Below are 27966 nucleotides of genomic sequence, written 5' to 3'. Positions count from 1 at the left end.
GAAAAGTAAAAGTAAAGTTTTATACTTTATTTTTTATTATACCTCCGCACCAGCAATGGCCATAGTTTGAGGCATTATGTTTTTGGGTTGCCTGTCCGTACGTCCCTATGTACACTTGTAAGTCTCATTTTCGTGAACACAATATCTTATGAACGCCTTGAGGGAATTTCCTCAAATTTGGCTCAAATGTCCCCTTGGACTCAGTGATGAACTGATTAGATTTTGGTGGTCATAGTTTAAAGGTCAGTGTCACTGTGACCTTGGCTTCTTATTCTTGTGAACACGATATCTTAAGAACACTTTTAGAGAATGTTTTCAACTTGGACTCAGTGATGACCTGATTTGATTTGGAGTCATAGGTCAAAAGTCAAGGTCAGTGTGACCTTGCATCCGTCTCATTCTTGTGAATGCGATATCTCACAAATTTCTTGTGTACATAGTTCAGTGTTTCCCCTACCATTATATATACATCGTTATAACAACACCCTCCGCCCCCCCTTGAAGGTCAAGTTAATTTTATTTATTTATTTTTTTCTAAATAGCGCCACATCACAACAGAAGTCATTTAAGGTTACCTTTCCTGTAGAAGAGGTCTATACTAGGGCTGCTTGAAAAAATCCTAATCACGATTATTTTTGTCAAAATTGAAAGCACGATTATGCAAACGATTATGTGGCACACATGATGACTTATATTGTTTATGCGACGGCATGTCATTTCTGTCTCTACATGGTCGCGCGTTTACAATTCTCCTCTGCTCTCTGTATCGCCCACGGCGGAGTTCGGCCCCGATGCCGCACCCGCAGACACATGTGCACACACAGGTGAGCACACTAGAGCGCGGCTCAGGCTGCATTTTCCTGACCAAGCCCGACCTGAGTTTGAGACAATTATAACCGAGCCCGGCCCGAACCCGACAGACTTTCTGATTTTTAAGTCCGAACCTAACCCAGGCCCGACAAAGTTTGTTACCTGACATAGTTATTGTTATGGACAGTGTGTGAAAGACAGCTGTTACGCACAGTCCCCACAATAAGACCAACTCCAGAAGATTCAGGTAATCTTGGAACTGATTCCAAGCTGACGGAGTAGCATAGTTGAACACCCTTTTTCCCAGGTCAGTGTGTACTTGAGGGACAGTTACTGGAATAAGTCCCGGGAGCAAAGACAATAACTTGCCATGTACAAGGCTGTAGCCGCAGCGGCCCGGGTTCGACTCCAGCCCATGGCCCTTTGCTGCGTGCCACGCCCTCTCTCTCTCTCTCTCTCTCCCCCTTTCACGCTTGTCTGTCCTATCGATTAAAGGCTAAAATGCCCCCCAAAATATCTTTTTTTAAAAAAGGAAGCAGTCCAAGAAGAAACTTATGAATAGGAATAGCTGCTACTTGTGTAACACACCCCAATTTCCGACCAAATTATTAGCCACTGAGTTGTGGGTAATGTAGATGATAGGTTTTGGCAAGGAAGAAGAATAAATGGAATAAAAAAAAACAATATCCCTGGTTTGGTTCTGCTGTATCAATTTTGATAAAGCCGCATATATGAAGTGTGGATTTTAAAGCTGTGTGTGTGTTTTACAGGCTGATGTCTAAGCTGACGTTAGCAGACATGAATGTCCTGCTGTTCCGCTGCGACTCAGAAGAACAAGAAGATGGTGGAGGCTGTTACAGTATCCCAGGATGGGAGAGCCTCAAATATGCTGGACTGCAAGGTAGTTACACAACAGTTAGACCAGTTCATTAAGTATACAGTATACGGAAACAAACTAAGGACAGATAACTATAACAATCTTTTTTTTTTTTTTTTTTATAGATATTTTTATTACAATTTTCCAATAAACATACAAAACAAACATTACAAACAAACAAACAATGGCCACGGAAATTACACATCTTACTGAAATCTTTGACATAAGATACATAGCCCACTACCTGCTAGGACAGGTGTACAGGTATACGGTGGGAGGTGTCATAGCACCCATATAAACATATGCACATATAGGAGCGCTCAGTCCATTACAATTACAATTGACAGTGATGCAACAACCAACAGTCTTGAGAGAAATAAGTGAAAAAAGGATGCATGCTTTCAAAAAGTACTAAAATTTTCTAACAAATTTCATAAGACAAAATATGAGTAATAAATAAATGACCATCAATCAATTAATCAATCAATTTTATTTATAAAGCCCAATATCACAAATCACAATTTGCCTCACAGGGCTTTACAGCATACGACATCCCTCTGTCCTTATGACCCTCTCAGCGGATAAGGAAAAACTCCCCAAAAAAAACCCTTTAACGGGGAAAAAAAACGGTAGAAACCTCAGGAAGAGCAACTGAGGAGGGATCCCTCTTCCAGGACGGACAGACGTGCAATAGATGTCGTACAGAACAGATCAGCATAATAAATTAACAGTAATCCGCATGACACAATGAGACAGAGAGAGAGACAGAGAGAGAGATGCAGGTAATGACAGTAGGTTACAACAACATTATTGAAAGTAATAATATTATAGTTATAGTTCTGGCTACTGTGGTACAATATGTTGAAAGTATGTATTAATATCTGGCAGTATACATGTGTGACAATAGTCATATGTGTATAATAACAGTAGAAGTATGACTAATGATGGCAGCAGCAGCAGGAGGCATCTGGCAGGACCACGGCAGCAGCACAACCACACACGTCACGCTGTCCAGGCACCGCTGCGATATGAGTTAATCTGAGAGACAGTGGAGCACAAAGGCTCCGGAGAAGAAGCCGAGTTAGTGACATCCAGAATGGCCGAGTTAGCAAGATGCAGTAATAGAATACGAGAGAGAGAGAGAAGGAGAGAAGGTGCCCGATGTATTATAGGGGGGTCCTCCGGCAGACTAGGCCTAAGTCAGCCTAACTAGGGGCTGGTACAGGGCAAGCCTGAGCCAGCCCTAACTATAAGCTTTATCAAAGAGGAAAGTCTTAAGTCTAGTCTTAAATGTGGAGACGGTGTCTGCCTCCCCCGTAACAGGAAGATGATTCCACAGGAGAGGAGCCTGATAGCTGAAGGCTCTGGCTCCTGATCTACTTTTGGAGACTTTAGGGACCACGAGTAACCCTGCGTTCTCAGAGCGCAGTGTTCTGGTGGGATAATATGGCACTATGAGCTCACTAAGATATGATGGAGCTTGACCATTTAGAGCTTTATAAGTTAACAGTAGGATTTTAAATTCAATTCTGGATTTTACAGGGAGCCAGTGCAGAGAAGCTAAAACAGGAGAAATATGATCTCGTTTCTTAGTTCCTGTTAGTACACGTGCTGCTGCATTCTGAATTAGCTGGAGAGTTTTTAAGGACTTACTAGAACTACCTGATAATAGAGAGTTACAGTAATCCAGCCTAGAGGTAACAAAAGCGTGGACCAATTTTTCTGCATCTTTTCGGGTCAGGATAGGCCTAATTTTCGCAATATTATGCAGATGAAAAAATGCAGTCCGTGAGGTTTGTTTTAAATGAGAATTAAAAGACAAATCTTGATCAAATATTACTCCGAGGTTTCTTACGGTAGTGCTAGAGGCCAGAGCAATGCCATCTAGAGAAACTATGTCATCAGATAAAGAGTCTCTGAGTTGTTTGGGGCCAAGAACAATAACTTCAGTTTTGTCTGAATTTAACATCAGGAAATTGGTGCTCATCCAAGTTTTTATGTCTTTAAAGCAGTTATGGAGTTTAGTTAATTGATTACTTTCTTCTGGCTTCATCGATAAATACATCTGAGTATCATCCGCATAACAATGGAAATTTATAGAGTGATTTCTAATGATGTTACCTAAAGGAAGCATATATAGAGTAAATAGGATTGGTCCGAGCACAGAACCTTGCGGAACTCCAAAACAAACTTTGGTACGTAAGGATGATTCATTATGAACGTCAACAAACTGAAAACGATCAGATAAATAAGATTTAAACCAGCTTAGTGCAGAACCTTTTAGGCCAATTAAGTGATCCAGTCTCTGCAGTAGAATTTGATGGTCAAGTCCTTTGTCTGAAGCAATCAGAAGGTCATTTGTAATTTTAACTAGTGCTGTCTCAGTGCTATGATGCACTCTAAATCCTGACTGAAATTCCTCAAATAAATTATTATCATGGAGAAAATCACACAGCTGGTCTGCGACTACTTTCTCAAGGATCTTTGACATAAAGGGAAGATTAGATATTGGTCTATAGTTGGCTAACACCTCTGGATCCAGGGTGGGCTTTTTTAGTAGAGGTTTAATTACAGCTACCTTAAAAGACTGTGGTACATAGCCTGTTAATAAGGATATATTGATCATATCTAATATATGAGTGTTAACTAAAGGAAAGACCTCCTTAAGTAGCCTAGTTGGACCATTGATCACCAAGCAAGTAGAAGTCTGACCCTATGACCCAAAGATGTCATCTTGCCAGTTAACAGTATTGCAGTCAATCATTCCCTTTAAGATAATATTTGTGAGTCTTTTACCAACATATCTAAAGAAGGGGGTCCAAGTCCTAAAGAAAACTGCCGTTTTACATTTGAATCTGTATGTTAAATATTCCATTGGTATTAACTCAAATATCAGTTTATGCCATCCTATAATTGTAGGAGGTGTATTATCAATCCATTTAAACAGTATATTTTTCCGGGCAGCAAATGTAAGAATATTGAACAGCCTTCTTTGATAGGAGCCTTTAATCTGGAGGCTAGGTAAGCCAAGGAGCAGAACCTCAGGCCCAGGTTTAAGGTGGACATCAAAAATCAAATTGAGTTTATCAATAACTTCACCCCAGTACCCTTCAATATGCACGCATGACCAAACACAGTGCATATAACTCCCCACCTCCACATGACACTTCGAGCACATTTCTGTCAATCTTGGGTTCATTTTATGTCTCAGCTGAGGGGTAATCGGTAAGCGATGCAATATCCTAAACTGGCTCTCTCTGGTTCTGTTACATATAGAGATCTCCTTTGCTAATTGCCAAATTTCTGCCCATGTTGTTTCATCCATTGTGAGATCAAGATCATTATTCCACACACTCATCACTCCTTTATGAAATAAATGCCCCAGTGTTAATATCCCTCTGTCTCTCCAGATGTTAAACCCACCATCTGGGCAAGCTGGGGCAAAATCAATGTTACAGTATACAGGAGCTAGAAGAGACAGTGTATTTGTATGACCTTCCAGCTTTCTTATTGCTTGCCAGGCTTGCAGACTTGTTTTAATTATGACATTATTAACCGTAACCCTCTTAATTTTCTTTAAGTCTAGGGCAAATAACAGACTTGGTAAGGGGCGACCTGCGTTGAGCGTTTCTAGATCTAGCCACACCGATTCCGGGTCATCATTAATCCAATCGGCTATGTAATGAAGCTGTGCAGCCAGCTGATAAAGTCTAACATTAGGGACAGCTAAGCCGCCCTTCTCCACAGACATCTATAGCTATGGTTTCTTTTTGTTCCAAATGAATGTGCTGAAACAGCTGTTAACCCTCCTAATAGTTTTATTATTAAGTAAGATAGGGACCATCTGAAAATGATAAAGGAGTCTCGGCAAAATGTTCATTTTGAGCAAGGCGACCCTCCCCAGCATAGACAATGGTAGAGATACCCACCTATCTCAGTCGTCTTTAATGCGTTTTAGGAGAGGTTCAAAATTAGCCTTGTACAGTGTGTCTAGCGACGGGGTAATTAAAACCTTGAGGTGACCATTTAAATGGAGATGAAGTAGGGCGACACAGGTTGCCCAGAGGCATAACCTCAGATTTTGAAAAATTAATTTTGTACCCTGAGAATTCACTAAATTGGCGTATTACTTCCAAAACAGCTGGTACAGATGTCTGTGGATTAGTTATAAAAAGCAAGATATCGTCAGCGTATAAGGCTATTTTGTGATCTTTTCCACCAGCAGAAACTCCAGTAATATCCGGGCTGTTCCTTATAGCCTCTGCGAGGGGCTCTATAACCATCGCGAACAGCAGTGGGGACAACGGGCACCCCTGCCTGGTCCCCCTGCCCAGGGAGAAATAAGAAGAGCTCTGCCCATTAATCCGAACAGCTGCTAGTGGTCTGTTATATAATAGTTTAACCCAACTGCAGAACGTGCCTCCTAGCCCGAAAGTGTCAAGAACAGAAAAAAGAAAAGGCCATTCGACTCTGTCAAAGGCCTTTTCAGCATCTAGACCTATCACCATGCTGGCCAGTTTCTGCTGATGTGATAGTTGGATTACATTTAACAGCCTTCTCATGTTATTACGAGAGTTCCTACCAGCAACAAATCCTGTCTGATCAACATTAATAATGGAGGGAAGAACTTTCTCAAGGCGTCGTGCTAGTATTTTAGAAAGTATTTTAAAATCAACATTTAGGAGGCTAATAGGACGATACAATGGACATTCATCAGCTGACTTCCCCTTTTTAAGTATGAGACTGATATTAGCTTCAGTGAGGGACCTAGGTAAGGATCCTTTAACAAAGGCATCATTTAGCATCTCGAGAAATGGGTCCATAAGTTCTGACTTAAATTCTTTATAAAATTCACAGCTAAGGCCGTCAGGGCCCGGGGCCTTCCCTGACTGTAGGGTCTGCAGTGCCTCCAGAGCCTCCTGTTTCATGATTGGTTTATTCAGTTCTTGTCTTTGTTCATCTGTTAATTTAGGTAGAGTGAATTTCGACATGAATTTATCAATCAGATCTTGTACTCCTGGGGGCTCCTCACTAGTATAGAGCTTACTATAAAAATCTCTAAACACCTTATTAATGTTGTTTGTGTCAAATTTACTAATTCCATTTGTGTCTTTAATAGATGAAATTGTCTGGGAGTCACTCTTTCTGTTTACTAGTCTTGCAAGGTATTTATTCAGTTTGTTGCCACACTCATATAGTCTTTGTTTAGCAAATCTAATACTTTGCTCGACTCTATGGGTAAGAAGAGAATTCAGAGATGCTCTTGTGGCCAACATTGCCTTCATATTAACCTCAGATGGATATTTAGCATATGTCTTTTCAAGATTGGACAGTTCACCCTCTAATTTCTTTTGGGCTTCCAGAGATTTGCGTTTCTTACTCCTTGTATAGGAGATAATTAAGCCCCTAGCATACACTTTACAGGTCTCCCACAGCACTGAGGGAGATATATCAGGAGTTTTATTTATTGAGTAAAAGATTTTAAATTCTGACTTAAAGTATGAAATAAAATTGGGGTTGCTGAGTAGATGTGGATTAAACCTCCAAGAGTTAGTGAGACCCTGCTTTTCATTGAACAGCAATTGTAAAAAGACTGGACTATGATCAGAAACAGAAATGATTCCTATTTCACAAGACACCACGGAAGATAACATTAACTTAGGGATAAAGAAGTAGTCTATTCTAGAGCTAGTTTTGTGAGCATTGGAGAAGAAAGTGAACTCTTTCAAATCAGGATGCACAGTTCTCCAGATGTCTACACATCCAAACTCATCACATATAGCTGTTAATGCTCTAGCTCTTTTTGAAGGGGCCCCAGTTTCAGCCGGCATTCTATCCATAAGTGGATCCAAATGACAGTTAAAATCTCCACCTACTATAGAACATTCAGTTTCAAGTTCCGCAAACTCCAAAAATGCCTTCGTAACAAAGTCAGTAGGGTGATTGGGTGGAGCATATATGATGAGAATTGAGATATATTTTCCATACAGTAGACCTTTAATTATAACGTAACGTCCATTACTGTCTTTAATACAAGATTCCAGTTTAAAGGGTAATCTCTTATTAATTAGAATACACACTCCTCTACTATTTGAGGTGTAAGATGAAAAAAAAGTATCGCCGACCCAGTCTCGTTTAAGTTTAAGATGTTCCTGATCCTCCAGGTGGGTTTCTTGCAATAGTGCAATCTCAACACCTTCTTTTTTAAGAGAGGTGAGAATCTTCTTTCTCTTTACTGGGTGATGAATACCCCGTACATTCCAAGTACAAAGTTTGATACTAGGAATACTCATAACTAAATTAAATTAAATATACTTTAGCATGTCTTAAGTTGTTGCTAATCCCCACTGTCATACATATTAATACACTAACCAGACTGAGCGCATAGTAAACTTGTAACAAAACAGTGGCCAACCCTGAAACAAAACTATTTACAAACACTAACACTAGGTCCTTCACCGACCATACCAGGCCCTTTAAACTTAAAAGCAAACAAAAGGTAAGCTCAAACCCTTCTTCAAGGTGAAGGACCCCTCGCCTATCCCTAAATGCAAGCATACTCCTTATTGAGCTGGCACAATTAGTTAAATTAAGGTGACTAAGAATATATGAGTTTCCCTACCTCTGATGAAAACCAAAGTACAACAGGCTAACTCTCCAAAAGGAGGAGATAGAGAAGAAAAGAAGAGAAAAAAGAGGAGAGAAAAGAAAACAAAAAGGGGCAGGAGCCCATTTGGTAAATTAAGTTATATAAGTCCTGATGGCAAGTGAAAAAATTAAATAAATGAAATAAAATGACAGGAGTAATGAAATAAGATTAAACAGAAATCCCTCTGTATAAGGGAAGCAGAACAGTTATTATTGCCTGGCTGGCAGTGTGCAAACATTGCATAAGTAATCACTACCTGCATTTCTCTAATACCTGAAACTTGAGAATGAGAAATGCCAGGGTGCCCATATTGAATCCACTCAAAAGACCCCAAGCAAAGTGTGCTTTTAGATGGAGCCGTCGTCCTACAGCTAGCACCTCACCCTAAATAAAGAAAATGACATTACCGGCTTCAGTTACATATTTGCTGTCCATTAAAGAGAGTCAACAAACGCAGAGGCTTGCTCTGGAGAGTGAAAAGTTTTAACAGTGTCATTCACCGTGATCCTCAGGGATGCAGGGTAGATCATGGCGTAGTGAGCCCCCTCGATATTCTGCAGCTTCTTCCTCACCTGGTCGTACTCGCGTCGCCTCTTCTGTGTTGCAGCGGCGAAATCTGGGAAAAAGTGGATTCTCACTCCCTCAAGTCGGATGTCTTTCAGTCGTCTAGCTGCATCCATCACCCGCTGGCGGTCGCTGAAGTTATGAAACCTTATAATCATGGCACGAGGAAGCCTGGACATCTCCGGTCCGAGGAGCCTGTGTGCCCTTTCCAGCTTGACGCGTCCCGCTTTGGTGTCGAGCTGCAGGATCTGAGGTATCCATGTCTCCATAAACTTTGTTGCGTTTGTCCCCTCCAGCTTCTCCGGTAGGCCTATGACCCGTAGGTTTTTACGTCGGCCTCGGTTTTCGTAGTCGTGAAGACGCTCCTTCAACTCGTTAGCTGTCTTTTCCAGAGCTAGCAGACGTTTTTCGGCGTCAGCCGAGGCGTCCTCCACCACCAGGATCCCCTGCTCCGCCTCGCTGACGCGTTCGGTAACTTCTTTCAAACTCTGGGAGATGTTGGTTTTAATGTCATAAGCCATCTTTTCCAGCTTTTCATCCATCATAACAGCGATGTTTGCCGTCATAACTTCCAGGGGTCCGTTTCACAAAACAGGTTCAACAAACTCTGAGTCAAATCCTGAACTCTGAGTTGATCTACTCTGAGATAGGAAACTCTGAGTTTCCGGTTCCAGAACAGCTGATTTGAATCAGTTTAATCAACTCGGAGTAGTTTCATCTGGAGTTAAGCGCGTGCACCACAACTATAAAAAGCCAGCATCAATGGAGCCCCGATTCGACGAGTCACCATGGCAACGGGGACGGGGAGGGCTGCGTTTTTCACCCCACTAGAATTAGAAATCTTAATGCTCTCATACGGCGAGTTTGCACACGTTTTCAAAAAGAAGTGCAACACCGCTGCAGCTGCAAAAGAGAGGGAGACGGCGTGGGAGAATGCATAAGTTTAAATGTAGTCCTTTGCAATCACAACAATATTACAGGGGAAAACTGCTTGAATGGTAGCCTATTAATTTATTTCATTTAAGTGCAGTCCCTCACTTGGCAGCAGTTTAGGATGAAATATAAAAACATTGTTCAAACAGGTAAGGCTCAGCATAATCTCATGGGGGTACCTCATTTTGATCATGTTTTACACTGTAAAGTAAATATTAAGTGGCTGTTTGACTGTGCAGTTGTTTTATCCCCAACATAATGCTGTTTTCACACACATAAATGTCTTCTCATCTATATCATGTTCTGTTAAATAATTAAGCCTATTTAAACTAACACAGACTTCTACTCAGCCAACAGAAAGAAGGCAGATGCCCATAAAACGAGCACACTTTTCTGACCGCCCTGCATACAGTTGCCTTATTCAAGTGCTCAGCATATCCGACATTGTACAAAAAACTTCCATTTGCGAAGAAACACAGCGCATTTTTATACAGTCTATGAGCGCAACACACAATATCTGCTGGGATGTGAGAGCATGACTACGATTGGTAATGTTGCAAATGTAAGGACGGATTAGGTTGAGTATGTAGATGATGGACTGTGACGTGAAACAGTACCGCTCAAAAAGATAATTGTGTGGAAATGCTAAAACATCTATGCGCGGTCTGATAACCATCTCCTGACGAATATTTAATTCTCTGCGCAGTAATGCTGCACCTTCATCCATGGGATCGTTATCAAAAGGACATGCCATGTTAGTGAAAAAAGTCGCCACCTACTGTGCCTAATGGACTTCTAATACTGACTCTGATTTTTTAAATGATTTTTTTTAATGACAGACGGCAGAACTAGGCTACGCCAAAACTCGCCTGCTGACTGAATGAATGAGGAAATCAAATGGAGTGTGTGGCTCTGAAAGAGGGTGGAGACAGAGAGAAACTCGAGGTTCATTGAGAAAAACCTGGTCCCGACCAGGTTAGGTTCACAGAGTCTGTTACTATGGTAACTGACCGAGAGCTTAAGTTACCTCTCTCTCTGAAACAGGCTAGAGTTACTCCTCTTTCTCTGGTTTGAGTTACCTCCCTTTTTGAAACAGAAAACTCAGAGTTTCCCTCATTTCAGGGTTAACAGACTCTGAGTTTTCACTAAACCTGCTTTGTGAAACGGACCCCAGAGCTCTGGTCAAGCCCAAGTCTGCCTCCGCGCTAACACACGGAGGGCTAACGTTAGCTTCCGCTGCTAGCATAGCATCGCCGACAGGAGGAGAGGCTGCCGGTGCATCTTTCTTCTTGGTAGTGCTTTTTGGAGGCATTTTGCCGGCAGCTTTGCTCCACAACTGATCCAGGGACATCACCCGGAGCCAATACTCCGCTTTGCTTAAGTTTAAACGCCAACAGGAATAGTTATACAGGATAGTGTGCCGGAGCTCCGACAAAGCGTGGCTACTCAGGTGATTGCATCACTGGAAGTCCAACTATAACAATCTTAAGAGGTATCCCTCAATCTTTACGCTCTGTTGTTGTTACTCATTATATCCACCAGCCTGAAGTACACACACACACACACCGATTTGCATTAGTGGAGAGATGTCAGAGAGAAGGGGCTGCCACATAGTCTGTGCTCTAAGCAGTTGGGGGTTAGGTCCCTTGCTCAAGGGCCCCATGGCAGTGCCCAGGAGGTGAACCGGCAACAGTTACTCACCAAGTTGTTCAAGGGAGTTTCTTTACATTTTCAAAAAGAATAACAAAAGACACGGGCGGCACGGTGGTGTGGTGGTTAGCACTCTCGCCTCACAGCAAGAGGGTTGCCGGTTCGATTCCGGGCGGGGGAGCCCTTCTGTGCGGAGTTTGCATGTTCTCCCCGTGTCAGCGTGGGTTCTCTCCGGGCACTCCAGCTTCCTCCCACAGTCCAAAGACATGCAGATTGGGGACTAGGTTAATTGATAACTCTAAATTGTCCATAGGTGTGAATGTGAGTGTGAATGGTTGTTTGTCTCTATGTGTCAGCCCTGCGATAGTCTGGCGACCTGTCCAGGGTGTACCCCGCCTCTCGCCCGATGTCAGCTGGGATAGGCTCCAGCCCCCCCGCGACCCTCAAGAGGATGAAGCGGTTAGAAGATGAATGAATGAATAACAAAAGACACAATGGTGTTTGTGGTTTATAGAGGAGATGTTGCCTCATCCCATTCATTAAAGCACTTTGGGCTCTAGTTTCGCAGACCAGGCGCGGCGGAGGCGCAGCGCACCTGTGCTTCGCCAACTGGGTGTGGCCAGGCGGATTTTGTAAGTTTGGCACACCGTGTGCCCTGGCGCAGCCACTCCTCTATCCCACCTCCGTCCCTCCTACCGACGCAAGTCGGAAAGAGGGAGGAGAGAAGGCGTGGAGTGGATTTTACACACATCACACCAATCAAATGAGCCCCTCTCCTCGCCCTTAAATGTGCTGCGCCAAGGCGTAATGAGAGTTTACTCAATTCGCCATGGCAGAAGAGAGCAGCAGCGTCAGATGGCCAAACTCCTCCTCCCAGGAGGAAACTGATGTTTTGGTCAGGGATGTCCAAGCTTGCAGTGTCTGAATATACGGAACTGCGAGCAGACCTCCACGGGCTGATGATGCAAAGGTAGCCTGGGAGGAGGTCACCACAATTGTAAATCAATGTTGCGTTTCTCTCGTGCGCGCATGTGCTCTCTCTTTCTCTCTCGCAGTCTCACTCTGTTTCTTTTCTTTTGGCTTTTCTAAGATGACAGATGCTGAATATATACTCCCTATCTGATGCTGTGGCTGTTTGTGGTTGGCTGAGAGGGATGTGAACTCATTAATTTTGTTAATCAAATCAGGTTGGGTTTCCATTACGCGTGCCAAACATGCCAAACGGTGCCAATCCCCTTTGATCTGACATCAGATGTGACGGGACAGTCGATATAGAGATACATTTATGTGCTGATTGCACGCGCTCCGCCTGCGCTTACAGTAGACCTGGTTTCAGCTGGCGAGCTTTTAGCGCACCTTCGGCGAAGCCTTTTGGCACGAAACTGTCACTGCGCCAAGCTGGATCTGTCGACACCTCCCCCTGCTGCACCGCCACACCCATCTCAGCGCACCTCGGTCTGCCAAACTACCAAACTGAGCGCGCCTCGGGTTGCACTGCTTGAAACTAGCTCGGGGTTCGCCACCCTGCGCCACCCTGCGCTGTGTCGGGAAACTAGAGCCCTCTAACTTCATGCCAGCTGACCAGAGCTCTTGGTAGGCTTGTTTTGTTCTCACACTGATATTTGACCATGGTATTTCTCACATTAGAGGCCTAACATGACAGGAATGTAAATGTAGCTGTTGTTGTGTCTGTTGAGGTCTGATGGCAGTGCTGGCTGATATCCGTCCCAACAATGACCTGGGCCACCCCGTGTGTGCTAACCTCAGACAAGGGGACTGGCTGATGGACTTTGTCTCCAACAGACTGATACACAGAGAGGGACCACTGGCACAGGTGAGGCTTTTACAGCCTGAAAGGGCCACTTCACCCAAATTGCAAAAAGACATTATTTTATTTGTCTCTCCTGGTATCAATGAGTCAATGACAACACACACACATCTGACTTGACTTTTTAACAGTTCTATGTAGTTTGTATTGTTGTTGTTGTGGTTGTTGATGCTGTTGTTTCTGCTGTCATTATCAAGTGCCACTCACATTACATCACAGCCATCCACTGTAGTACTTTAACTCACTACACTTTAATATGTTATTTTATCCATCAGGCAGAGTACAGTTTTTTAATGTTTTTTATGGTATTTATTATTCGTCTGTCCTGTATCCTCTTTTAAGTTATGCTGCTGTGACAAATGAATTTCCCCCCAGGGATAAATAAAGTCTACCTTACCCTTATCTCCTGCTTAAATAGTGGTGCAGGGCATCAGTTCCCTCAGAAAAGTTAACTCAATAAAAAATTTTGATTCCTGTACACAATTCTTTACCTTTGCATGGATTTATTTAAAAAACGTCAGCGCTTGGTCTCAAAGACCTTTCACAAGACATAACACTTACAAAGTGATACAGTACAGTTTAAAATTGCATGATGGTTCACAGCATGTGTAGGAAGTGTGTCCACAATCACCTGCAGCAACTCATCAAATCAAGGTCACCACAACCCAGCAACTTTATACTACTTCTATGGTACCTGACACCAAGCTTTACTTTTAGTACCAAAAACAAAACAAACAGACAGACAAAAGATGTGCGTAATACCACTGAAGATACCATAAACCAAGGATATTCAAGGATTCAATTTACTCATAGTATTCAAAAAGAAAGGAGTTATCTGCCTCTGATATTTCTGCTGAGATTTCAGTGCAGTGAAGGTTTTTGGTTCTCAGATAATTGAAAAATGATATTTAAAAACACTGGTGTTTGCCACTTTACCCACAAGCCAATTCCATCCAATTTGTGTTCAGATGCAATTATTTCATTTTTCATTTAACTCCCTTGTCTACCCATTTTATTTTTTACTGTTTCTCTCCTACTTATAGTTTATAGTTACTGTTCATGTGTGTGTGTGTGTGTGTGTGTGTGTGTGTAAATATATTTTATTTAGTTTTTAAAGCTACTCATCTATACAATGTGTCTGACTCTGTTCTCATACTTTTGCTGCTGTCTCATCTTAGCTGGAGCATTTTTCCTGCTGTTGAATTTTTCAATTGTCAGTTGTGTTTCAAGCTTTGAGCATCATTCTCTGAAATACTGAAGCTTTTTGTGTGGCCAGATGCTGCACCATTGTCACTGGAAGGTTATAAGTATTCAGGATAGGAGAGTATGGATATATGTCTACAGACCTTAAAATTATCTATTGTAACATTGCATGTCTGCAGGTGGGTCAGTGGTTGGGAGCCATGTTTAACTACTTGAAACACATGCCACGCTACCTCATCCCATGTTACTTTGATGCCATTATGGTGTCAACCTACACCACAGCCCTGGACGCAACTCACAAACTCATGTCCAGGTAGGATCCATTATAGAAATTGCATTGTTGAGCTCTGAAACTCAAAGTGAAGTTTTGAACAAGCATTGTCCTGTCTTGCTGGAGCATCAATTTTTCTTCTCTTTGTCCAAACAGTTTCATCCAGAACGGCTCCAGCTTTGTTCGTTACCTGGCGCTGGGTTCAGTTCAGATGTGTGGTGTGGGACGCTTCCCTGCCCTCCCTCCCCTTTCTACAAAAATTGAGGACGTTCCCTACCGCATCAGTCCAATCACAGGCCAGAAGGAGCAGTGCTGTGTCTCACTGGCTGCAGGTAGCCTAGCAACAGACACGTCATGCTGTCTCTGTGGATCAAATTAAGACTAAGTAAACTGGAAAAAAAAAAGAGAAAAGAGAAATTAAGGTGTTTTATTGACATTATTAATTAATTAATTGATTATTCCCTGGTTTTGGATCACCGGTGCTGTGAGATGAAGATAGAATTAAATATTTGTAAATACATATACAGTATAGTGTTGGTGGATGGTCATTGGCTGATTGAACTGTTACACTTACTGTATGATATTCTTTAGGTCTCCCTCATTTCTCCTCTGGGATTTTCCGTTGTTGGGGCAGAGACACTTTCATTGCTCTGAGAGGACTGATGCTGCTCACTGGGAGACACACCGAGGCCCGGTACGTATGCATGTGTGTGTATGAACTAAGTACTTTCTGATGAGACTCAATGAATGTATTAGTAGTTGTGGTATTCTGGGTTATATTAGTACAATTAAGCATTCTGTCTCATGGTCTTCATAGTAACATCATCCTGGCCTTTGCGGGAACGCTGCGTCATGGTCTGATTCCCAACCTGCTTGGTGAGGGTCGCTGTGCCAGATACAACTGCCGTGATGCCGTGTGGTGGTGGCTGCAGTGCATCCAGGTAGGAGGACACTGTAATATAGTAAGTAAATGGAAGATAGATGGAATGAGGAAGGTAAAGGAATGTAAATACATTTAAGACTCAGCCTTAGAGTTAGGCTGAGGAGCTTGGACATCCATAGGGAGTTTAGAGTAGAGCTGCTGCTACTTCTTGTTGAAAGGGCCAGCTGAGGTGGTTTGGGCATCTGATCAGGATGCCTCCTGGGCATCTACATTAGAGGTTTTCCAGCCATGTCCAACTGGCAGGAGGCCCGGGGCAGACCCAGACCACGTGGTAGGGATTATAGATCTCATCTGGCCTGGGACAGCATTGGGATCCCCCAGGAGGAGCTGGAAAGTGTAGGGGTAGGGGGGATGTCTGGAGTACTTTGCTCAGCCTGCTGTCCCCACGAACCGGTCCTTGAAAGCACAAGAAAATGGATGGATGGATGATCTTCACCAGGTTCTCCTCTTAAGCTGTCAAATGCTTACTATGTTGCCAACTTTGTCAGCCATCTGGTGCTGTATAGGAAGCGCACAGTGGGTTCATCAGAGAATTCACTGAAAGTAACTACCTGCTGCTGATAAAGAACTAAAAAATGCTAAAATGCTCCACAGAGCTGAGGGGAACTGCAGAGTTAGGGATAATTTTCTGAGTCTATCACATGACGCACCTTAATTTGACTATACATTAAAAGATATATTAATATAGATTAATAGATTAAAGCTACTTTAAACTGTGGAAAAATCCCTGCAGCAGATATAATTAGCCACCATGGCTACCAAACATACTTGTATAAATAAAGAACATGAGGCCGTTCAACAGCTTATGACGGATTATATGTTCAGTCATTGGTCACATTACAAATAACTTGGGGTGTTTGTCCTATAAATTCTTCTGAGGTTTTTCATTTTAAAGATAGCCAACAACATTAATGTCAGATGTTGTTTTTTTATCACTTGGACTTAAATCATAAAGAAAAAAATTAGAGATTTGGTTGCAGGTATACTCGTTATGGTGAGTGAGCAGCTTGCATGATCCAGACACAACCGTCAGCATGAAAGAAGGACAATAGTAGTGTCAGCATTTTGGAAAAGTTAGTTCCGTGATCCTTGTTTCAAAAACCAACAATGGTTTAAAGCTGTCTTTTCAACCCTGATATACGTGATTGTCCCAGTTTAAGTTAGAGCTTAAAAAATAAGCTACAACATTTTACAAGTATTTTTTTATGTATTAAAATAAACAGGCAAGGAATGGTTAGGGTTAGGGTAAGTGTTTTCGTAGATGTATGATGTACTTAATTACTTACTTGTACTTTCTATGTCCTGTTTTTTCAGGACTACGTTACCCACGTTCCTCAAGGGCATGAAATCCTTCACTGCCCTGTCACACGCATGTACCCTACTGATGACTGTGAACCCCAGACACCTGGAGAGGTGGTATGTACAAAACACACACACACACACACACACAAATTTAAATCAAATAAATACTCAACCATCAACTGGTGGGCTGTGGCTCAGAGGTAGAGCGGGTCGTCCACCAATCGAATCGAAATCGATCAGCGGTTCTATCCTGGGCTCCTCCAGGCTGCATGTCAAAGTATCCTTGAGCAAGATACTGAACCCCAAATTGCTCCCGATGGCTGTTCCATCGGTGTGTGAGCGTGTTAAAACTGAGTAGCAGGTGGCACCTTGTATGGTAGCCTCGGCCACCAGTGTATGAATGTGTGTGTGAATGGGTGAACGTGACTTGTAGTGTAAAAAGCACTTTGAGTGGTCACTAGATGACTAGGAAGGTGCATATATATATATATATATATATACACATATATATAAATATACAAATGCAGGTCCATTTACCATTACCCTAATGTGCAACTTCACATGTACAGTATACAGCTGTGGACTCCAAGTACATTTACTTAAGTATTGTACTTAGGTACAAATAATACGTGGACTTTATATAAATATTTCCACTTTATGCTGCTTTACTGTACGTTCACACCAAAAGCTGCCAGAGCTGCAAAATAGCTGAATTCGCTCTAGCAGCGCCGCTGGTAAAATATTTGTGGCAGTGAAAGCACTTCAAGTCGCTCATGATGTCAAATTCTGAATGTTCGATTGTGCTTCAATTTAAAGGAGCCACAAAGCAGGTTACTGGCTGGAGCACAGAAATGTGACTTTGTGCATTTGCCTGAGTACAGAAACTTTCATGTTTGGACAGTGAAAACAGAACAAAAAGTCTAAATAGGTCTGACATTAAACATTAAACACACACAGCCTGTGTTGTGTTCAGGCATTGTCACGTAAATAACAAATTCGAGTACTTGAATACACTGTAGCACAACACAGCAGCATGTTAAGTGGGCCAAACCCAAACCGAATATGAGCAACATTTTTTTTATTTGTTATTCCCCCCAAAGCTGTAAACCTAGGGGAAACACTGTCAGTGGTTTGGGTTCGAGTGCCTACAGTGCGATTAGTTAAACTGGTGGTAAGGAGAGCAAATTAATTGCATTCCCGCTAATAACAAGCGTTGCAGAACACAAAGAAATTGTATAAGTACGTGCGCTTGTCCACACTTGTGTATTGATTCAACATGGAAGAAGACAATCTTGTAATTTGTGCTGCCGTGTGGTACCTGCGCCACCGTCAGGTCTGGGTTCACGATATCCTCCCGGGCCGTGAACAGCACGGGGAATATCATCGGCTGGTGCGGGAGCTGCGGCTGGATGGGGAGAGGTTCCAGCGCTACTTCAGGCTGAACATAGATCAGTTTGACAGCTTGCTGCTTGTTTTGAAGTAGGAACGAATGTGTGATTGGAACTAAAAGTTTCCGAGGATGTTCTCTGGGTTCAACACAAGCGATGGACATCTACATTCCGATTGATGCCTGGTCATTTGCAGCTCAAATGCATCATAGCTAATTTGCATAAAGTTAACCAGTCTTCAACTTTCATTTGCAGCTCAATTCGCCAAACGTCACTGCTCATCGCTTTTGCAACTCAAAACGCCTCTGGTTGCCACTATCCATTGAAAATGAATTAGACCTGACGTCTTTGCAGCTCTGGCAGCTTTTGGTGTGAACGTACAGTTATACTCCTACTCCACTACATCTCAGATGTAAACAGTATTGTACTTTTTACTGCACTACATTTATCTGACAGCTTAAGTTCCTTTTCAGATGTCCTTTTCATCCTCTTCCTGCCCACTGTAGTCTGAGTGGGTGGAAGTTCACTGCAAAGATCAGCCTCTCATTGGGCGGAATGAGCCACCTGCTTAAGTCCCGCCCTACCACCTCCGGTTGCAGTTTTCAACACGTCCTTTACTAACTTTTGCAGTGTTTGATCTTGCGGGGATGTAGCCATTTTTCTGCCATGGTTCTCAGCCTGTAGGCGATATTTTTGTGGGCGTGTTACACCAAAACCTGTTTCCCCCTGGCAATATTTTTGCAAGCGCACCGTTGCTGTGGCACTGCCAAGAACAATTGTGATTGGTTGAAAGAAATACAAGCAGCCGGGGCGTTTTTTTCCTCCAATCTTAAAGTGAGAATCAGCCCAGCCAGACCTTTCTTTTCTTGAGAAAGGTCTGGTGAGCGAGACTATGCCCACTGAAAACCATGTATCTCCAGATGTGTTGCAGTTCAATGTTTGTGATAAACTGAAAGATGGAGACCTTTATGTGCTGAGAAAATTATCCTACTTCCTCAGCTAAATAAACTCTTTAAAAACCATCAGCTAGAAAAATCATCGTCACAAAGCTGAAAACAGCTGTTTTTCTGACTTTTTAGAGATGCAAGGCTCCCATAGGACAGCCACGTTACAAACATACAGTGGTGGAAAAAAGTTTTCGGACACCCCATGCATTTGTGAAATATTGCATTAAGAATCACTCTTAGGTCTTCAAGTGCAATTTCTTTTAGTACAGTCACAGCCAGAATACTAAATAAATCCTAAAAAAGCCATTAAAAACTTAAAATTGATTGGTTCCATAAAAATACATAAGAAATTTTGAGTATTGGGTCATTTTGGTACCAGTGATGAAGGTCGTTCTTTTTATTAAAAGACACAATTTTTGTTGCCAAGCTTCGTGTCTACATAAAGCCAGCACATTTGAAAGTTCTTCAGACACAAAAATGGCTAAAACAAGGAACCTAACGCAGGAAACACACCTGAAGATAAAGATTCTCAGCCAGGAAGGATACAGCTGCCACCAGATAGCCAGGAAGTGCAGATGCAGTCCTTCAGCAGTTGGATACACTCTGCAGAAATACAGACAAACCAACAGCTTGGAAGACAAACCAAGATCTGGGCGTCCAAGGGTTTCTTCAGCAAGAAATGACCACATCCTGATCCGCATGTGCAGGCAAAACCGCCAAATGACATCACAGGAGCTTCAGCAGCAGTGGTCAAACCAAACTGGTGTCCAGTGTTCCACCCGCACTGTACGTGGCCGACTTTTAGATCATGGCTTAAGGTCCTACAAGGCTATCAAGAAGCCCCTGATCAATGAGAGACAGAGGTTAGCCTGGCGTGGTTGGGCCCAGGCACACAAGAACTGGACAGCCAGGAATTGGAAGAAGATTTTGTGGTCAGATGAGTCCAGTTTCCAGCTTTATCTTCCTCCTACTAATGTGAGGGTACGCAGAAGGCCAGGCGAAGCATTATCTCCAGCATGTACAGTACCTACTGTCAAGCATGGTGGAGGCAGTATCATGGTTTGGAGATGCATGAGTGCTACTGGTGTTGGTCATCTCACTGTCTGTGATGGCACATTGAACTCTACCAAGTATTGTACCATTCTCGAAACCCACATGCTCCCTTCTGTGCGTGCACTGTTCCGTTGAGGTAAAAACTGGATGTTTCAACAAGATAATGCCCCTTGCCACACATCCAAGGCCAGTAGAACTTAGCTGCAGGAGCACAGTATCCAGGTCTTAGAGTGGCCAGCTCAATCCCCGGACATGAGCCCATTGAAAATCTGTGGTGGATTATCAAAAGGTCTGTTTCAAAGCATAAACCAAAGAATTTAGAAGAATTAAAAGCAGTAATTCAAGAAGAATGGGACAAGATTACCCCTCAACAGTGTGAAAGGCTCGTGGGGAACATGCCAGCCAGGATTAGAGCTCTACTACGTGCCAATGGCAGGACTACTAAATATTAATTTGATGATGTGATGGTTTATTTATTTTTGTTCAGTTTTGAACACATTCTCTGTTATTTGTTGACTTTGATACCGACAATGTTGAGAACTGACATATTGAAACTGTCAAGAATTTAGTTTTGTTAGTTTTTCTTGTAAACAATAAACAAAAAAATATAATTTGTATTTGTTTGTATCTGTCTAATGCAGCCACACCTTTTGAAACACAAAAAATATTTTTCCACAAATATTTCATGATAATATTTGAGATTGTGTAAAATTTTAAGGGTGTCCGAAAACTTTTTTCCACCACTGTATGATGATCTAACAGAATATGATGCACTGCTGTAGATTGAATTATCCAACAGTATATCAAGGAGTTAAAATGAGCACAGCCTTAAAAATCTACAGCAGTAAAATGACACATACACCTTAATGCACCAGGAATAATCATCCAAAAACATCAGATAGAATAGAGGAAAACACTGACAGCATGGAACATCTTACTGCACTATACATACTTTGACTTTAACTACTTTAAGTACATTTTTGATGATAATACTTTTACTATTGGAAGGTTTTGAATGCAGGGAAGTATTGTCACAGTGTGAAATCACTTTAACTGCAGTGAAGGGTCTAGAAGGATTCTTTCACCACTGACAGTATATCATATATTCCTCTGTGTGTGTGTGTGTGTGTGTGTGTGTGTGTGTGTGTAGGAGCAGCCTCTGTATGATGTGATCCAGGAGACTCTGCAGCGCCATCTAGAGGGAATTTCCTTCAGAGAGAGAAACGCTGGGCCCAAGATAGACATGAACATGAGAGATGAAGGTAGGACAGACAGTGTGTGTGCGTGTGTGCGTGCGCGTGGGTGTTTAAGTTTACCAGGTACAATTAGTAGTAATGCTATACCTGCCTACCTCAGATATGAGCGATTACAATACTGATAGAGTCATACCGGCTTGGATGCCGCCCATTTTAACAAGGTCCACATCAGTTGCTAGGGAACCAGGGCAATCTGATGACAAGTGGCTTACTGGAGCAAGACATACATGGACAAGGGTGGAAAACACAGAATTGGTGGAATGCTATTATACCAGCACTCCTAGAGAGAGGGAATATATGCAGAGAATGTGGGACCTTTGGATACTTACTTGGAAACCCCATCCCATCTGGTAGCACAGTGTTCCAACATCCGTAACCGCCAACTACTATCACAACTAAAGATCAATGAAATACCTCAACAATGCTACAACAACGGGGAGCTACGACGACAGGTCAGCATGGGGATGTCATCATCACCCCCACAATCTGAGATTGGGTACCTTCAAACCTTCAGATGATCTGCTAGAAGATGTGAATGCTGCCCTAAATACCATCCCTACAAGGACCATCACTGAGACCAACAAGCTGTTTTACAGTACAGCAACAGTAATCCTGGAGATGCTTGAATACAAGATGGACATGGACATACATAAGAACCAGGAACATAGGACAAAGGACATAAGAACCTCCATGGCAGAGATGGTTGGAGGCCAAGATAAAGGCAACATGGAGAGAAGTTAGCCAACTAACAGAGTTACACAGAGGGAACATGGTGAATAACGGGGTACCAAGGAAATATAACAAGCATATGGGAAAGAGAAGCATCACACAATACCGATGCCCAGTGGATAGTGGACCTAAGAGCTGGTCACAGCAACCTCCCTGAACCAGAACCAGTAACCATCTCAATGGCAGACATCCAGGAAAGAGTGTCAAAGATGAAGCGCTGGACAGCACTGAGCCCTTATATGATTCATTTATACTGGCTGAAGAAGCTAACTGCACTCCATAAAATCCTATCAGCACAGATGACAAAGCTGCTAAGGGATGGGACCCACCCAGAATGGTTGATACAGGTCAGGACACTCCTGATCATGAAAGACCCCCAGAAGGGAACCATCCCATCCAACTACAGACTGATAACCTGTCTCTGCACAACATGGAAGCTCCCGTGAGGCATCATAGCTGCTAAGATAACTAAGCATATGGTCCAATACATGAGTGAGGCACAGAAAGGAATTGGCAGAAACACCAGAGGAGCCAAGCACCAGCTACTGGTCAACAGAGCAATCGCAAGACTGCAAGAGCAGGAAGACCAACCTGTGCACTGCCTGGATTGACTACAAGAAAGCTTATGATTCAATGCCACACACATGGATACTGGAGTGTCTGGAACTATATAAGATCAACAGGACACTAACGGCCTTTATCCAACTCAAAGCCGATTGCCCAAGTGAACATCAAATGCGGCATATACCAAGGGGATGCACTGTCACTACTGGTGTTCTGCATAGGCCTAAATCCCCTCAGTCAGATCATCAAGAAGACTGGCTATGGATACCGATTCCGAAGTGGGACAACAATCAGCCACCTGCTTTACATCGACTCACTGATCCACACCATTAGGATCTACAGCAAGGACATAGGGAAGTCATTCGGATGAGACAAATGTGGCCAGATGATATCAAAGAGAGGCAAGATGATCAGAACTGAGGGAGTTGACCTACCAGAGGGCAACATAGGAGATATCCTGGACAGCTACAAGTAGCTTGTGATCCTGCAGGCTAATGGAAATCATGAGGAGGCCGCAAAGGAAGTCGACCACAACCAAATACCTCCAGAAAGTAAGGCAAGTCCTGAGAGGTCAGCTGAATGATCAGAACAAGGTCCAAGCCATCAACATGTACACACTGCCAGTCATCACATACCCAGCTGGGTAGCCATCAGAGCATGTGAGCGAAGCCGAGCGGGGAGCAGACGGATTTTGTGTTGAGCGAGGAGCGGCTATTTTTTTTTTAAAAGGTGGAGCGGAGCCTTATCTCTTGCTCCAATTTCGCTCCGGTTGCTCATGCCCCACCCAGAATGCATCTTTGCACCTGCGCACACCCACACTATTTTCTTTCAAAACTATGGAGTTTACTGTGTACTTAAGAAATGAAACTGAGAAGAGAAGCAGCGGTACCTTGGAGAACGGTCCCTAACTGCGGGGAGAGGCGAGAGGGCTTCCCTGGAGGTCAGCCGCTTAACCCAGTCCGTCTCCTCTACACTTTGACTTATTTCCACCCTGCCAACAGCGGTACCGTGTAGAACGTTCCCTAACTGTGGGGAGAGGGGAGAGGGCTTCCCCGGAGAATCTACCAAGCTCATTTTTTATTTGTGAATAGAAGATTACAGGTTAGGGTAGTACGACGCAGTTTTTTTTGAGCGGAGTGGTGAGCGAGTGGAGCGGGATAAAATTTATGATGGAGTGGAGCGGAGTGAAGAATGCGCAGAACCAAGCGGAGCGGACGAGCGGCACAAAGTGACAGGTCTGCGAGTGAGGAGCAGAAATTTTCACCTGCTCCGCTGCGCTCACATGCTCTGGTAGCCATATAGGCCAGGGTCTACCCCAGCAGGTCAGACCCAAGGTGCACGCTGTGCAAAGATGCCTCTGAGACGATCCAGCACATAGTGGCAGGATGTAAGATGCAAACAGGATCAGTGTACATGGAGAGGCATAACCAAGTGGCTGGGATAGTGTATAGGAACATCTGTACCCAGTAGGCTTGTCATGATACCAGAATTTCAGTAGTCGATACCAGTACCAGTGAATTTCCACAATTCTCAATACTCATTCGATACCACGATAAAAATCAATAAACAGAACTCATGTATTTCTAAATTCACTACTTTATTAAAACTGTTTGAAACTTTTACTTTAACTCTGTCACTCTGTGACAGCAAAGGAAGTTGAAAAGGGAGGGGCAGGGACTCGACTCAGACGCAGTTGTCAGGCATATAACACGCATTTAATTGAGAAAAGATGGCATGGGGTACATTTAAAAAGTAAAATATAAAATTGTGTATGTGACTGGCTGAAACTAGATTTCATGTTGACAAGCTCGTGCTGTAACACTTCTTGCGTCACAGGAATAGTCCCAGTGAAAACACAAGATGACACCAGCACCTTGATTACGTCAGATTTCATTCAATAGTCTCAAGTTCCATTCAGAATATTCCAACTTTCATTCAATATATTTCATGTTGCATTCTATGTATTTAGAGTTTTATTTGATATATTCTGAGTTTCATTCAATACACTCTGATATATATATATATATATATATATATATATATATTTATGTATATTTATGTATATATATCGGTATTGGCATCGACCCCAAAAATCCAGTATTGGTCAGGCTCTTGTTTAAAGGGTTAGTAACACTAGCCTGCTTCTTCAAACTGAGGGCATGTTTACAGACATCTGCTGTATCTAATACATTGACTGTGGATAAGTACCCCATACAAACCCACTTCAAAAAAATCAAAACTATAACTGTAACAAATCCTTCTCCAGCACTACAGAGCCCAATGATAGATTTGTTAACGGCAGCAGCTCTCCAAACTATCCTTCAGTCCCAGCCCCTGTATTAAGAGCTCTTCTACTCCTTCCCAGGGTTCAACGTGTTTGCTAAGGTGGATCCAGCCACAGGCTTTGTGACTGGAGGAAACCGCTTTAACTGTGGTACATGGATGGACAAAATGGGAGAGAGTGAAAGAGCGAGGAACAAAGGCATGCCTGCTACTCCAAGGTAACACACAATCTGATCACAAACACACACACATATACACACACACACACACACACACATTGCTTCACATCCAGCTGTCAGAAAGTTTTCACAGAACAAATCCCTTACCGTTTTTTAGGAAAGCTAATTAGAAATGCTAAGGTTGCATGTCTCACTGTACTTTACATCAGATTTTGATCCTGTATTGAATTGTTTGATCAGTCCACCAAAAGTACCAAATGTGTGGATTTTCTGTTTTACATCATTGTAAAGGTTTGTTTTTCATTGTTTTCTGGTGGGTCATAGACTAAACACACAATTAATTGAACTTAATGTGTTTTGTGTCCAGAGATGGAGCAGCAGTAGAGATAGTGGGTCTCAGTAAGTCAGCTGTTCGCTGGGTTATGGAGCTCCACGCCCAAGAACTGTTCCCATATGACGGAGCCAAAGTACACCGAAATGGTATTATACACACACACTGATAGATAGATACGTTTACATGCACGCAGTAGTTGAGCTAAGCTCATAGCTCGGCTGATCAGTCAAGTTGGACTTCTCGACTTGTCTGAGTATACACGCAGAAGAGAAAAATCCAAATTCTGATCACCTCCACCTCGATAGGCGGTGCTGTGTCCTTTTTAATATAGTGCGTATTGAACTAGTTCCGCTTCTTGTTCAGAACCTTTTTAAAATAAATCCGCGTTTTGCATTTTCCTACCATCCATAAGCTTCAAAATGTTTGCTCCTTTAGCTGTCAGAGCATGAATGTAGTTTCCTAATCCATCCAGAAGTGCGTCCTCTGCTTATTGGTCGCCATGGTTTTTGTTTGTTTGATTTTCCGTGAGTTACTGCACTGCTGCTACGTCATCTTCTTCTTCCGGGTGAAAGCCTGCGAAAGAACAAGTGATGCATGCACAGAATGCAGAGTCCGACTCCAGTCGGACTAAGTGGATACATGCAGCAGTAGTTCGATTTTCAATTGAATTATCTAGGTGTGTTAGTCAAGCTACGGATAATCCAATTTCAGTCAGACCAAGCTGTTTGCATGTATTTAAAAGTCCAGTTTCTGTCGGACTCAGCCAATGATTCGATTTTCTCAAGCTGCATGTTAACGTACTAACTGAAGTTTAGCCTGAATTTTCAGATAAAGAAAAGCCTCCTGAACTCATTGTGACCTTCAGCATCATCTGTAATAAACACTTCTCATTGTGTTTTAGGTAAAGAAATGTTTATCTCATACTCCCAGTGGAACCAGCAGCTCCAGCAGTCCTTTGAAGCAGGTTTCTGGGTGTCTGGCGACCCCAATGACCCCAATGAGCAGCGCCCTGATCTGGTGCACAAAAAAGGCATCTATAAGGACAGCTATGGAGCCTCCAGCCCCTGGTGTGACTACCAGCTGAGACCCAACTTCACTATTGCCATGGTGGTGGTAAGAACACAGGGCCATGTATCTGAATAATCTTTAACTGTGTGTAACTTTTCACTGAGTTGTGATTGTGTTTGAAGGCTCCAGAGCTCTTTACAGTGGAAAGAGCCTGGGAGGCTCTGGAGGTCGCTGAGAAAAAACTACTGGGACCACTGGGAATGAAGACACTTGACCCTGAGTAAATAAAACCTTCATATATTCTCAATGCACAAACATCCTTTTAAAGACACGTGAAGGATTTCCTGTTTTTATCCCTGACTCTAAATGTAATCATGTCTGCTTAAAAGAAATGGTTATGATTATAGTGGCAGCAGTGGGAGGATTATATATTCAGTCTCACACTGACATTGTGTTTGTGTTGTCCCAGTGACATGGTGTACTGTGGTGTCTATGACAACTCTCTGGACAACGACAGCTACAACCTGGCAAAAGGCTTCAACTATCACCAAGGACCAGTGAGTATAACACACCCTGCACTAAAGAGTTGAATAACAAAAACACTGTTGCTGTGTCACATGGCTTCAGGAAGAATGTGTCTACAGCTGAAAACATAGGTGCCCTCCCTAGCGCACACTGGACGCGTCGCACTGCAGCTTGTTAATAGATGACTATGCAAAGAATGCACAGGATTGTAAATCATTTAGCTCAGGATATTTCTCTACCTCATTCGGTCTTTGTCACACATAAGACAGCAACAGAGTTCTCACTGTATCAATGGTGACAAGAGGAGTCGAGCTGCCATAGGAGCAGAAAAAAAGAGCTGCTACGGGAGCTGGTATGTACAAACAGAGATCAAGTGGGGGAAAAGTGCATTTTATTCAGGGGGTGGCAGGGCTGGAAATAGGACAGTGGCGTGAAGTGCCACGTAGCCACCATTGGTGTGGGGTTGTACATTCAAAATAATAGGGCCATATTTTTTGACATGCGCCATACGCCGCCAGTGTGTTTTGGCCTTAAGGGCCCAGACACACCAAACCAACATCAAAGAACTAGTGATGACGAAGACCAACTATTGCTTCACCTCATGTCCCCTATCTCTCACCCAAAAGTTGCATTTGAACACTCTGCAAGGACAAGAGCCGACGGGCAACTA

The 27966-nt window shown here is 42.9% G+C and overlaps 1 protein-coding gene across 3 annotated transcripts in view; it reads left to right on the top strand.

Annotated features, from left to right (window-relative positions):
* agla (amylo-alpha-1, 6-glucosidase, 4-alpha-glucanotransferase a) overlaps positions 1-27966 on the top strand; it is an 82605-nt gene that overhangs the window by 47776 nt on the left and 6863 nt on the right. For all 3 annotated transcript variants that reach the window (XM_033650878.2, XM_033650876.2, XM_078172871.1), the window contains 13 exons: positions 1581-1711; positions 13181-13317; positions 14694-14827; positions 14942-15117; positions 15377-15479; positions 15603-15726; positions 17043-17144; positions 21569-21680; positions 25333-25468; positions 25797-25909; positions 26665-26876; positions 26954-27051; positions 27241-27328. In XM_033650878.2, the coding sequence (XP_033506769.2) occupies positions 1581-1711; positions 13181-13317; positions 14694-14827; positions 14942-15117; positions 15377-15479; positions 15603-15726; positions 17043-17144; positions 21569-21680; positions 25333-25468; positions 25797-25909; positions 26665-26876; positions 26954-27051; positions 27241-27328 (1666 nt within the window). The remainder of the gene's footprint in view (positions 1-1580; positions 1712-13180; positions 13318-14693; positions 14828-14941; positions 15118-15376; positions 15480-15602; positions 15727-17042; positions 17145-21568; positions 21681-25332; positions 25469-25796; positions 25910-26664; positions 26877-26953; positions 27052-27240; positions 27329-27966) is intronic.

The sequence above is a fragment of the Epinephelus lanceolatus genome, chromosome 12 (assembly GCF_041903045.1).
Source record: "Epinephelus lanceolatus isolate andai-2023 chromosome 12, ASM4190304v1, whole genome shotgun sequence".
Taxonomy (NCBI): Eukaryota; Metazoa; Chordata; class Actinopteri; order Perciformes; family Serranidae; genus Epinephelus; species Epinephelus lanceolatus.
This window is presented reverse-complemented; position numbering and strand designations above follow the sequence as displayed.